Source organism: Arachis hypogaea, chromosome 4 (assembly GCF_003086295.3).
Source record: "Arachis hypogaea cultivar Tifrunner chromosome 4, arahy.Tifrunner.gnm2.J5K5, whole genome shotgun sequence".
Classification (NCBI taxonomy): Eukaryota; Viridiplantae; Streptophyta; class Magnoliopsida; order Fabales; family Fabaceae; genus Arachis; species Arachis hypogaea.
In genome coordinates, this window is record NC_092039.1 from 118,625,860 (window position 1) to 118,640,635 (window position 14,776).

Below are 14,776 nucleotides of genomic sequence, written 5' to 3' on the forward strand. Positions count from 1 at the left end.
TTAAAAAAAAGTCCAAATCTTTATTAATGATTGAAACAATGGCATTTTTTAATTGTTCCAAATCAAAGGCACCGGGAAGACACATCTAATCTTCTCACAATTGGTGCCAAGAAAAATAACAAAATTAAAAAGAAAAGGTTGTCTAAATAGAAAACATGGCACTAGCATGTGTATAGATAGATATATTAAATGAGTTAGTTCTTCTTGATGTTCCTCCTTATAGCCTCAGCATTTTCCTTGACAGCATCAGCAGAATCTTGAGCCTTTTCAAGAACAGAATCAGCAGCCCTATTAGCAGAGTTGCGGGTAGATGCCCAAGCATCTTGCATGGTTTGCTTTGCCTTATCAGTGATGGTATGTGCTGCTGCCCTATTGGCTGTGCTCTTTGTTGTGTCCCATGCTTCTTGCATTGTTTGTTTTGCTTTCTCACTTATGTTTTGTGCTGTTTGTGACACTTGATTTGCCATTTCTCCTGCCTTGTCTACTGCCCTGTGTGCCACCTGTCATTTTCTCCACAAAAATAATTTAGTAATATATTGTATGAATGTATGAAATGTGATAAAATTGAAGTTAAAAGGTAATTACATGTTCAGCTGTGGAATAAGACTTGTCTTGCTGGGTAGTATCATTCATGCTGTTAAAAACAGTTTCAGTTGTTTCTTGCCTCGTCATGCCATCAGTACCAGGTGCTGTGCCTTCTGCCTTATTATGGGGTGGTACCTAAAGTTTAAGACCATCATTTGGTAATACTCACAATATATATATATATATAAAGAAAATTAAACTACGCACTGTAAATTTTAGATATATAGGTCTTCTTTCTTTTTTTATGGGTTAATAAAAGTTGAAATTCAAACTTTCGGCTAAAATTTATATATATATGAATAATTTTAATGTGAAATACAAAAATATTTGATTATTTTAGTATTTTATAAGGTTATAGTAGTAGCACAAATATTAACATTTTGTAATAAAAAAAATTTTATTATAAAAGAACAAAATGTTACTCACGTTTTATAATAAAAAAATATTTTTTAATTATTAAAATACAAAACACCAATGATGTTTTGTTAAAAAATATTATTTTAATTATCAAAACACAAAACATTAATGATATTTTGTAAATAGCCATAACAATATTTAACACATAGTTTAGTTTATCATAAAAATTTCACACCTAATAATACAGTATAAAAAAAAGTTTCAAACTTTCTAAGTTATAAAAATTTTGATAAACAAAAAATATATACATGAATAGTTATATAGACACGTAAATAAATAAATATGAATATAAATTGTTTATATTGTTATGATATGAGTAAATTACTTGGATAGGCCTAGGCGTAACAGCTGCAAAAACCCTAGGGTTCCATACACGAGCCCTAGCAATGGTTGCACCAGCATGCCCAAACTTGGGGAGGGAGCTAACTAGGCTATTAATTCTTCCTGCCATTGTTTCTTTTCTTTTTCTTCTTGTTTTTAATACGTTTAGTTTGTATATGCAAGTTTTCTTTGCTTTAATTTGTTCTTTATCATTGTGAAAAATAATGTATATATAGTGTTATATTATTCCTTAGCGATTTAGTCGCATACAAGAGAGTAATTAGCGCTCAATAGTGGTAAGAAACAGAGATGAAATAATGTTCCACATATAAAAGGGTCTAAATGACCCGGTATTATAGCTAACTTAATCATTACATAAGAGGTCAACTTTCTTTTCCCTTTTAGGGGAAAATGTAAATTAAATATTTAATGAGTTGATTTATTTTTCTGTAAAGAAATAAATTTGGACGGGATTATTGTGTAATGATATCTTATTACGTTGAATGTTATTTAACTCGAAAAAGTTTAATATACCTAATATATTTCGAAAATAATTTGACTTTTAATGAATTGAAAACAATCTATGCACATAAAAATTTACAAAAATACTATATATACAAAAAATCAGCCACTAAATTAGTCATTGATGCAACACATATTCTTCTTTGTCTTCTTCTTCTTCGCATGTTTTCTCTCAATCATAATTCTTTTATTGATGTTGTTGTTGCTTTTTCTTTTCCTCCTTTTAATTGAGGTTCATTTTTATTCAAAAATGAATTTGATGTGTGTTTTGTTGATGATTGAGTCTTTTTGACTGCTTGTTTAAAATTGAACTAATTTCGGTTTATTTTTAAATTAATTAAGGTTCATTTGATACTGCTGATAAGTATTGACCAAATTTTTTATTTCTTAAGTAATTTGAATTCATTTTTTAGTTTAATTGAGGTTCATTTGGATCCAGAAATAAATTGTATGTGTTTGATTGTGTACTAAAAATATAAACCTTTTTTGTACATAATTAATTTTTATAATGACCTACAAACATGGTAAAAAAAAAGAGTTAAGTTCCTTCTAAAAGTATTAGGCTAAAAGGATGGAACCTAAAAAAACACCTTGAGGAGTTGAATTTCTCTTCGGTGGAAACTATATTGGTGGAAGTGGATTGGTTGGATTTGGAGTGTAAATGTGTCATCTAGTTAAAAGAAAACCAAACTAGATGTTCCTTCACTAATGTCACATGTCAGGAGCTTTAGTTTAACGTGCGGGAATCAATTTCTTACCTTTTCAGTTGACAAGACTTGAGGTGACAGGAACACTTAAAGATATTTTGAAAAAAGTAGTAAACTAAATATCATATTAAAAACCATTGGACAATAGATTTTCTCTTTATCATGGTTTTACACTATAAAAAGGACCTCAAACCACCTCTGTAAAGCACCCTTTACCCTTTACTTTCACCATTACCATTACGATCATCTTCTTCTTCACAGACCTTCAACCAGACTTTCACCTTCACTTTCACTACTTTTCACTCTCACCCTTTACCCTTTATTTTCACCTTCACCTTCACCTTCTTCTTCACAGACCTTCAACCAGACTTTTCACTTTCACTTTCACGTTCTTCTAGACCTTTCTTACTTCTGAAGTTGAGAAGCTAAAAAACCCATCTTTTCCTCTTCCCAAATTTTCTCTCATTTTGTTCTTTATTACATTCATCGCCTTCACGAGTAAAAAACTGACATTCAGGTGTTCTCCCAAAATACTTGACAACCATTAACCAACCCCTGTCCACTTTAAACAAAGCTCATTCATCCTCTTGTGACATTAGTGGAGGTCTCAACACTTGTTCTCCACCTCTATTTCTCATCATTAGTTCTCGTATTGCTTATTTGCCATTAATAGAAGTGTTTTTCCTCATAAGTTTACTTACCCCGAATCTCTCATCTTAACCATTATTTTTCACTTAATCTATTTTTCACAAAACCCACCCGAATCACCTGGCGACTCCACTGGGGAGGACCACTTCGACGTGATGGCTAGAGATCAAACGAGGTATAGAACTCCCTCACCACCTCCATTTGCGAATCTGGAGAATATGGAGGAAGACGATAACACCCCAATTACTCGTAGGGAGTTGACGCGTATTCTAAAAGGCAAAGGATCTTGAAGTTGAGTTGCAAGAGTTGGAAGGAAAAAGAGAAGTTGTGGGAAGCAAGATGGAAGAATATCACCAGAAGACCAGCATTAGCTTTTGACAAGCACATTCGGTCCAGGGTGTTCCTAGAGGGAGATCTGGTAGTAAAAATCAGTAGACGCAGTAATGAGAAAGATGTCTTTGCCAAAATGGGCTCCCAAATGGGAGGCTCCTTACATTGTTTCTGAGGTACACCCCAACAGACACCGCATCTTGCTGGACCCAGATCATGGAACAACTATCGGCCCCATCAATTTCAAGTACGTTAAACAGTGCTATGCCTAATTTCAGTTTTAGAAGTTAAAATTTTAATTCCAAAAGGCTTTTTTATCAAGAGCCAATGTTTATGTTATATTATTCTGCAAGCATCCTGATTCCTGCAATACATGAGAAAACTGTTTTAGCAATCATACACTTAAAAAATGTGAGTGATGCATCTTAAGAAATTTGCAATACAAAATAGTTCCAAAAAAGTGAAGTGTCCCACCCTCCAAACTCCTAAAAAGAGTCGAGCATAAATAGGGCAAGAAAGTTATGGGTACCTTCCGTTTTTTTTTTTTTTTTGGAACTATTTCAAAAAAGTGAAGTGTCCCACCCTCCAAGCTCCTAAAAAGAGTCGAGCATAAATAGGGCAAGAAAGTTATAGGTACCTTCCTTTTTTTTGGCCTAAAAAAAAGCTGAAAAAAATGGCTACTGCTTTTCTTAAAATCATACACTCCCCTACAAAAAAATAATTAAAATAAATTATTTTTATTTTTAAATATCTATTTATGGTTACAAACGAACATTGCTCATAATTTTAATTCAATTTCTTTTTTTTTATTTGTGATTTCATTGGAAACATATACAAATCAGGATATAACATCCAAAGTTGTAAGGTGAAAGATCTTTATCAAAGAATCTCTATAACTAATTCCAAAATTAGCAACCCGATATATATGGGGGCTGAAAGGGGTTAAGACAAAAACAAGAAAAGAAGAAAAAGGGTCTTACCAAGTAAGAAGACAGAGTAAAAAGACAGAGCAAAGTTGAATGTGGAATTGTCCTTTGCCCTAAAAAAACTCCCAATTGTTGAAGAAGACAGATGATTTGGATGGTGGTGGTAATAGCAGTGATGATATAGCGCTGTGTAAAAAATACCCTAGCAGAGATGATGAAGAACACCTCTTCTCTACCCTTCCAGGTGTTCTCTCTCCTTATGTGTCTCTCCAAATTCAGGTACTCAAATTTAAAACGCATCCAATTAAAATGGTAAGAGTTTCTCCCCTTCTTATTCTCTTATATATTAAATTATTATATTAAATCAAATCATCCCTCTTTTTTCATAAAAAAATATATGTATATATATGTATAAATAAATAATAATAATAATATTATGTACACACATACACTACTTTTAAGAATAAATACATACGTATATACAAATAAATTATGAATATATTTATTTACTAATCTTATTTATCTATTTATTTATTTTATTTTATTTAAAATATTTGTACAAAAATATTCTTTTATTCATTTTTTATGAGTACATAATTATATTCATATTATATAGAAATATTTATATTTTAATATCATAATATTTACAAATACATATCTCATTATGACAAAAAATGAATAAAAGAGGGGAGATTTGATTCTTTAAAGTTATGGTATGTTAACAAAAAAAAATTAAATTATTCTTGTTCTATTGAGTACAAAAAAGTTCAATGCAGCTTGAGGAAATACTTTTTACCCTCAAAGACTGCATGGGGCTTATGATTGTGAATTAAAAATATAAACCTTTTTTTGTACATAATTAATTTTTATAATGACCTACAAACATGGTCAAAAAAGAGTTAAGTTCCTCCTAAAGGTATTAGGCTAAAAGGATAGAACCCAAAAGAACACCTTGAGGAGTTGAATTTCTCTTCAGTGGAAACTATATTGGTGGAAGTGGATTGGTTGGATTTGGAGTGTAAATGTGTCATCTAGTTAAAAGAAAACCAAACTAGATGTCCTTTCACTAATGTCACATATCAGGAGCTTTAGTTTAACGTGCGGGAATCAATTTCTTACCTTTCCAGTTGACAAGACTTGAGGTGACAAGAACACCTAAAGATATTTTGGAAAAAGCAGTAAACCAGATATCAGATTAAAAACCATTGGACAATAGATTTCCTATTCATCATGGTTTTACACTATAAAAAGGACCTCAAGCCACCTTTGTAAAGCACCCTTTACCCTTTACTTTCACCATTACCATTACGATCATCTTCTTCTTCTTCACAGACCTTCAACCAGACTTTCACCTTCACTTTCACTACTTTTCACTCTCACCCTTTACCCTTTATTTTCACCTTCACCTTCACTTTATCACCTTCTTCTTTACAGACCTTCAACCAGACTTTTCACTTTCACTTTCACCTTCTTCTAGACCTTTCTTACTTCTGAAGTTGAGAAACTAAAAAACCCATCTTTTTCTCTCCCCAAATTTTCTCTCATTTTGTTCTTCATTACATTAATCGCCTTCACGAGTAAAAAACTGACATTCAGGTGTTCTCCCAAAATACTTGACAACCATTAACCAACCCCTGTCCACTTTAAACAAAGCTCATTCATTCTCTTGTGACATTAGTGAAGGTCTCAACACTTGTTCTCCACCTCTATTTCTCATAATTAGTTCTCGTATTGCTTATTTGTCATTAATAGAAGTATTTTTTCTCATAAGTTTACTTACCCCGAATCTCTCATCCTAACCATTATTTTTCACTTAATCTATTTTTCACGAAACCCACCCGAATCAGTGTTTTGTTGATGATCGAGTCTTTTTGACTGCTTGTTCAAAACTGAACTAATTTCGTTTCATTTGTATGTTAATTGAGGTTCGTCTGATGCTGCTGATAAGCATTGACCAAACTTTTTATTCCTTAAGTGATTTCAATTAATTTCTTAGTTTATTTGAGGTTCATTTGAATTAAGAAATAAATTCGATGTGTTTTTATTGATGATCGAGTCTTTTTGACTATTTGTTCAAAATTGAACTAATTGAATGGAATGGAGTGGAATCTAATGCAATTTAATAAAGTGATAATAAATAATTTCATTCTTCCTTACTAAAAAATTTGGTCAATACTTATCAGAAGTATCAAGTGAACCTCAATTAGCACACAAATGAATCGAAATTAGTTCAGATTTGAACAAACAGTCAAAAAGACTCAATCATTAACAAAAAGATATCGAATTCATTTTTAAATCCAAATGAATATCAATTAAACTAAGAAATAAACCGAAATTATTTAGGGAATAAAAAATTTGGTCAATACTTATCGGTAGCATCAAGTGAACCTCAATTAACACACAAATGAACCAAAATAAACTAAGAAATGAGTTAAAATTATTTAATGATGGCATCAGAGAAAATCAAAACCAATAAAGATGTTTGTAAAATGTCGTGTTGATGGTTTCAGTGGCTAAGAGAAGGGGGGGTTGAATCTTAGCCCCTTTTTCGCTTGCTAACACTTGCTGGACTTAGAAGAGACTTTTCTGTTTTTAGCTCGTCCCTAGCCACGAGACATTTTCATTTTATCTCGTCACTTGACACGAGACATTTTTTATTTTTCATCTGAACAGTAAAAACAGAATTGAAGTAAGAAGAGAGAGAGAAGATTACACCCAGATATATCCTGGTTCAGCTGCTAAGTGCAGTGCAGCCTACATCCAGTCTCCATCACAACAATGATGGAATTTCACTATAATCATCCAGATTACAACTTGTAAAGTGCTAACCCAACTTACAAGGGGATTCCCACAGAATCATGAAACACAACACAGATGTACAAAGGAACTCTAAGACATCTATGGCTTTTTCTTTTAATTTTGCACTCTCTGCCTTTTTCCGCTCTATGGCTTTTTCTTACAAACCTCACTGTTTGCCTTTTTCCATGAGACTCAAGACATGACAAAATTAAACAGAAAAATACTAAACAGAAAACATTGAAGGAGAAGAAGAACTGCTAGCTTAGGTAGCTCTGAGAACTCTGTGCCTTGCACTCTCAAACCTTACTCCTTGAATCAAACCATGACTGTTCACCCCTTTTATAGAGAAGTGAAGCCTTCACGGTTTGAAACGCAAACCCGAGCTCAGCTTCTTTTCCTTCAAAACACAACCGGTTCGGCCACAAAGAGAGAAGAGGTAACTCATGCAAAAAACCAACATGCAAATACCTCTAGTCCTTCCTTGGTCATCACTCTTCATCAATCTGAGCACTCCATCCTTGGCTTCCTCTCCAAGATGGATTTCTGGCCCTTGATGCTTCATGATGATGATGACTTCATCTGCTTCAATCTCTGCCTTCAACCATCACTTCGCCACTCTAGCTACTCCCTGTGGTGGTTGAGCAGAATCAAAGACAAGCCACGCCTCCAAGATCTTCCTTACTGGCCGAATCTTCATCCTTCTTTTTGAGTAAGAAGGATCCGAGATTACCTCACCAAATCTTACCAGATTAGGTGATAATCTCAGCCACATCATACTTTTCTTTTTCTTTTTCGTGCCATCAACTCGATGGACTCTAGGCTTGCTTTCCTTTCCTTTTGGTAGCTCCAAGTAGCTTCCATGGCTTCCTGTGTAATAACCGAAGAGAAGAAGCAAAGGTAAGAGAGAAGAGAGAGAAGTTTGAACTCAAACTAATGGGTAATAACAAAATGAAATTAAAGTCCCACTTCCCTAGCTTAGAGTGGCGTGTATCATAATGATCACCATCATGTCAATCACACTTTCTCTCTCATGTTCCCCATGCTAGTTTAATTAAATTTCAAATCCTTCAAAAAGTGAGTTGGAATCCGTTGGAAGCTTCATGGATTTGGGTAATACATGGAAGCATTCAATAATTTTGGGCTTGGTTGCAATAAGGATTATTCTTGGCCCAACTAGTAACAATTGCTTTCCTGATGGATTTGGATCAAACATAGGAAGCTTTCTTTGGGCTTGTAGTAACAATATTAATCTAGCCCAGTTAACCATCACAATAATTCAACCATATATCGTTGAATATTTTTGAATCAATGCTGAATTGGAAAGCAAATTCACACTTGTGCTACAGCATTTTATTTTATTTTCGGCCCAATTCAATTCCTGCATTACAAAATTATTAATTAACATATAATCAAATAACATTGAATTAATAATTTTGTAATTAAATATTTTAATAATGTTTGTTCATCACAAAAATTAATTTGGAGTTTTCCAAACTCATCAATCTCCCCCTTGATGACAAACATTATTAAAATTGAAATGGAAAGAAATTTAAAGATTGAGTACGAGTACTCCCTTTGAGGATTGAATTTCTCCCTTTCCAAATTGTTACATGGCTCCCCCTTAATATATGCTATTTTACCAAGGGAAGCATAAACCTGTAACATTTTAATCAAGCTTCAAAATAACAATGTTATTTAGCATACTTATTCATAATGCTAAATGCTTGATTTATAAGCAGTTTTAATTTATAATCAAAATTCATTTGATATCAAAATTGATTTACTGCTCAACACAAAAGGTATCCAAATATTTTTCAAACATTTTCCTGTTTAGAATATCAGAGCAAATCAACGTGATGAAAAATATTTGAAGAACAAAACAAGGCAATTTTGATATTTTACACAAATTAAAGGAACTGCCAAAAATAAATTTTCAATCCAACAAGTTTATCAATGATGAAACAAACAGCCAGGCATCAGAATAAATCAATCATTATAAACCTAATGCCAAATAAACTAATCATGATAAACCAAAAAATGCAGTTCAAACAGTAATGACCATAGTAAAACAAATGCAATAATAACATGCATTCTTTTAAACAAGAGTGATCATGAATTTTCAAAATTGAAAATTTCAACCCCTGTTGCCCTGTTTTTCCAGTCCCTGTTTCGTTCCAATTTCAATTTTGGAACCTAAATTTCCTCCCCCTTTTGTCATCAAAGGGGCACCTGCACAAAACATGACCAATATAGCAAAATATTCAAGATAAAGTAGCAAAAGTACATCATAGTATCGATACAATCAATTAGAAGTTCAAACATGAACCAAATAACATCAGAATTCACATAAGACATCAGATAGATTGTACTCCTGATTCAGAATCAGCATTCTTGTTACCATCTCCTTCTCCCTTTATGAATGAAACCTTATTCTCAACATTTTCATTTGTTAGATCAACTCTAAGATATTCAAAGATGCAGGTGAGAAACATCACATATGGAAGATTAGGCCTTTTTGAACTCTTGACAGATTTCCACATGTGCCTTATCATAAGGTATGCAAATGATATTTGAGATGAAGTAACAAGAGTGAAAAGGACAAGAAAGTCAGACACTGTTACCCGATGGCGTGGACCACTTTGTGGTATGAGAACATGAGATATGATCTTATAAAGAAGAATTGTCTTATCTGGACCAAGTTCTCTGAGAGTTGGTGCCGTACCATCCATTTTGGAGAGACCTTCGCAGGTGTGATTTAAGGCCATCTGGTAGGTGATTCCAACCTGTAAATCCCATTTCTTAGACATGTATGTTCTTGGTCCTTCTTCTTTGTAACCTAGAGCCATCCCAATGGTTCCAGTATCAAGAGTGATATGACGCTTCTTCACATATGAGTGGATTGTGCCATCAATAAATCTCATGTTGGCGTAGAACTCACGAACTAAACATGGGTAAACTGGCTTCCGGATGTGAAGCAGAGGAGTCCATTGAAGATTATCAAACAGAGAGGAGACATTGATCCCTTTGTTGGAGAGTGAGTCTAGGCTGACTAGATAAGTAGCACAGAGATCGCGTTCTTTCAAAACTTCATTGTGGAATTCATGGGAAGCACATGAGTCGAACCTAGATGGATCATAGTGAGAATGTGGCTTATGAAACCTTTTCTTGAAATCCCATGACTCCAAATTTGCTGGCTCCTTGGTGTCATTCAAAGCAATCCCTTTAAACTTCTAAGTGCTCTTTTCGGGTGTGTCCTTTTTGTTCATGATAATGAGAGTGAAAGGGTAGAAGATGAGAGAGTGAATTGAACCTAATTGTGTGAGAGAGGATGGATGGGATAAATGTTGAATGAAAGGAGAATATGAGATAGTTAATGCACAAGGTGGGTGATTAATGACCAGGGTGGTTTCCAAGAGTTTGAAAAGATGGTTTCCTTATATCAAGGGATTTGTTGAAAAAGAGGGATTTGATTTGACCTATGCTTCTTCCAAAAGATATGATAAGACAACCAAGAGATTTTGTGGATTTATTTTTCAAACAAAATGGGAAACTAACAAAACTGTTATGGTGGGGTCATGGAATTTTGGTGGGGCCCATAAAATTTTGAATTCTGCGTTGCCTCCCCCTTGACCACAGCTCTTCCATTATGCCATTATTTTTCATCTCGTCCAAACCTACGAGCAAAACAGAACAGAGTCACACATTCACGGATTTTCAATGAAACTCAAATCAAACATTCCCAAACTTTTTCTCAATGTACAGAATCTGTCTTCACAGAGAGGTTTTGTAAAAATATCAGCAATTTGGTCTTCAGATTTTACAAATTGAATATCAATAGTACCTTTTTGCACATGTTCTCTAATAAAGTGATATTTTATCTCAATGTGCTTAGTTCTTGAGTGCAGAACAGGATTTTTTGAAATGTTTATAGCACTCATATTATCACAAAATAAGGGTATACTATTGATTTTTAATTTGTAATCTTCCAATTGTGTTTTTAACCAAATTAATTGTGAGCAACATGCAGATGCGGAAACATATTCGGCTTCAGCAGTGGATAGAGCCACTGTGGCTTGTTTTTTGCTTGACCACATGTTGAGTGAGCTTCCAAGGAAGCAACACATGCCTGAGGTGCTCCTCCTATCTACTCGATCTCCCGCATAATCTGCATCACAAAAACCTACTGCACAAAAATCATCAGATTTAGGATACCATAATCCATAATTACAAGTTCCCTTAATGTATCTAATGATGCGTTTAACAGCCGTAAGGTGGGATTCTTTTGGATGTGATTGAAACCTTGAACATACACCCACACTTTGGACTATATCCGGTCTAGAGGAGGTAAGGTACATGAGTGAACCTATCATTCCTCTATACCTTGTTTCATCCACATCTTGGCCATCATCATCCTTTTCAAGTTTAGTATTGGGATGCATAGGAGTGCCCATTGATTTGGAATTTTCTAGGCCAAATTTCTTTATTAATTCTTTTGCATACTTGCCTTGGTGAATAAAAGTACCACTAGGAGTTTGTTTAATTTGGAGGCCAAGAAAGAAAGTTAGCTCTCCCATTAAACTCATTTCAAATTCACTAGTCATGAGTTTTCCAAACTCTTCACACAAGGATTCATTGGCCGATCCAAACACAATATCATCCACATAAACTTGAACAAGAAGGATGTCATCATTAGAAACTTTAATGAATAAAGTAGTGTCGGTGGTTCCCCTTTGAAAATTATTTTCCAACAAGAAGGCACTAAGCCTTTCATACCAAGCTCTTGGAGCTTGTCTAAGACCATACAGAGCCTTAGTTAATTTAAAAACATGATTTGGAAATTCTTTATGTTCAAAACCGGGGGGTTGAGCCACATACACTTCCCTATCAATAAAACCATTAAGAAAGGCACACTTAACATCCATTTGAAACATTTTGAAACCCTTATGGGCAGCATAGGCAAGAAGCAACCTAATTGCTTCCATTCTAGCTACCGGAGCAAAAGACTCATCAAAATCAATACCTTCTTCTTGATCGTAACCTTGGGCCACTAATCTAGCCTTGTTACGAACAACTTGTCCATCCTCACCAAGTTTATTTTTAAATACCCACTTAGTACCCGTTACCTTCTTACCATTCGGATGAGGTACTAGTGTCCAAACCTTATTCTTGTCAAATTGAGCAAGCTCCTCTTGCATTGCTTTGACCCATGATGGATCCTCAAGAGCTTGTTTGACATTGTTGGGCTCTATTTGTGACAAGAGAGCAAGATTGCTAGGTTCGGTTTGCCTTTTGGTGGAGGATCTTGTGGTTACACCTTGAGAGGGATCACCAATGATGAAGTCATGAGGATAGCCCCTCATGGACTTCCATTCTCTAGGCTTTCGGACAGGTGTTGAGCTTTGATGAACTTCTGGTGGTCTCACTGTTTCAGTTTCTCGTCCCTGCTCAGGAGACAAAATGGAAGTTTCTCCTTCAATCTGACGAGACAAAACCGGGTTGACAGATTCTTCATTTTGCACAGATTTGGGATTTTCTTTACTTGTTTCAGCCTCTTCACAATCTGAATCATTATCCTTCACAATACTGGGAATTAAGTTAGAATCACAGAAGGTAACATGTATGGATTCCTCTATTGTCCTATGCTCCTTGAGATAAACTCTATAAGCCTTGCTTGTGGTGGAATATCCAACAAACGTTCCTTCATAGGATTTTGGATCAAACTTTCCAAGATTTTCTTTATTATTAAGCACAAAGCATTTGCATCCAAAAATATGAAAGTACTTAAGATTTGGAGGGGTTCCTTTCCATAGCTCATAAGGAGTTTTCTTTAATCCTTTTCTAATGATTGTTCTATTCAAAATATAACATGCTGTGTTCACAGCTTCAGCCCATAAAAATTTAGGAATTTCATTCTCACATAGCATGGCCCTAGTCATTTTTTGAAGGCTTCGATTCCTTCTTTCAACCACCCCATTTTGTTGGGGCGTTCTAGGGCATGAAAAATTATGAGAAATCCCTAAGTCATCACAGAATTTTTCAAAGTCTTGATTTTCAAATTCTCTTCCATGATCACTTCTCAAATGGGCAATTTTCAAATCCTTTTCATTTTGAATTTTCTTGCAAAGGGTTGAAAAAGCATAAAACACATCATTCTTATGAGCAAGGAAAAGTACCCAACCGAATCTAGAGTAATCATCAACCACAACAAGACCATAATATTTACCTCCCAAACTTTGAGTTCTAGTAGGACCAAAAAGATCAATATGTAACATTTCCAATGGCCTTTTGGTTGAGATTCCATCTTTTAATTTAAAAGAAGATTTTACTTGTTTGCCCAATTGGCAAGCATCACAAGTAAGATCCTTATCAAACTTGATGTTTGGAATTCCTCTAACCAAATTCTTTTTGACTAGCTTAGAAATTTGGTACATGCTAGCATGACCCAACTTTCTATGCCAAAGCCATTTTTCAGATTCAAGAGAGGTAAAGCATGTTACATTTTGTTCTTTTAAATCCTCAAGAGTTAATCCATACACATTATTGCATCTTTTAGCTTCAAATAAAATATCCCCAGTTTTCTCACAAACAACCAAACAAACAAACTTCTTAAAGATAACATCAAAACCTAAATCACACAATTGACTAACACTAAGTAAGTTATGTTTCAAACCATTTACAAGAAGCACATCATTTATACAAGAAGAAAAGTTTTTACCAACTTTCCCAACAGCCACTATTTTTCCTTTTGCATCATCACCAAAGGTAACAAGTCCTCCATCATATTTATCAAGTGTTATGAAGAAGGTTGTCTTTCCGGTCATATGCCTAGAGCATCCGCTATCAATGTACCACATATTTTCTTTTTTCTTGGATGCTAGGCAGACCTACAAAATAAACTCAAGTGACCTTAGGTATCCAAATTTTCTTGGATCCTTTCACGTTAAACCATCTCTTATGTCCCAGATCATTGTAATCAAAAACAACTTTGTAAACTTTATCACCTATCATTCTTTCTCCAAAGAAACATTGAACTGGAAAATGACCACTTCGGTTGCACAGTCTACAAAATCTTGGAGTTGCAATTTTGTTAAAGTGAGTTGGGTCTTGATATTTTACATCATTTGAAGATGAAGCAATATTTTCAACATGTGATTTTTCAGATTTATAAAATCCCAACCCAGTTTTATCATAAAGAGGTTTTTGACTAGCCAAGATTTGGTTCAAATTTTCAGAACTTTGGGTGAACTTGGCTAAGTCATCTTTAAGTCTTTTAACCTCTTTGAGCAACTCTTCATTTTGCTTAAAACAGTTCACATATGCAAGAACAGAATGGTCACTTTCACAACTTCTAACTTGGGCTTTTAACTGCTTATTTTCTTCCACAAGATCACAAGCAGTTTCTGCTTCTCTTAGTTTTTCTTTGAGGAAATCATTTTCAGCTTTAAGAATGAAATTTTGTTGTTCAAGATCTTGATTCTCAGTTAGAAAACATCTTATTTTTTTAGAAAGGTGATCTATCAT

The 14,776-nt window shown here is 34.2% G+C and overlaps 1 protein-coding gene across 1 annotated transcript; it reads right to left on the reverse strand.

Moving 5' to 3' along the window:
- Positions 1–1,512, reverse strand: LOC112795296 (uncharacterized). Its single transcript, XM_025837234.3, has 3 exons — positions 1,328–1,512; positions 586–720; positions 1–500 (listed from the first exon to the last, which is right to left on the reverse strand). The coding sequence occupies exons 1-3, from the start codon at positions 1,451–1,453 to the stop codon at positions 195–197; spliced, it is 567 nt and encodes a 188-aa protein (XP_025693019.1). The 5' UTR covers positions 1,454–1,512; the 3' UTR covers positions 1–194.
- Positions 1,513–14,776: the final 13,264 nt, after the last annotated feature.

Excerpts from the sequence above, each read along its gene's own strand:
- LOC112795296 (XM_025837234.3), bottom strand. The coding sequence starts at position 1,453 with ATGGCAGGAAGAATTAATAGCCTAGTTAGCTCCCTCCCCAAGTTTGGG. Across the intron at positions 721-1,327 it reads TTACGCCTAGGCCTATCCAA|GTACCACCCCATAATAAGGC; the intron begins GTAATTTACTCA and ends CTTAAACTTTAG. Across the intron at positions 501-585 it reads CTTATTCCACAGCTGAACAT|GTGGCACACAGGGCAGTAGA; the intron begins GTAATTACCTTT and ends AGAAAATGACAG.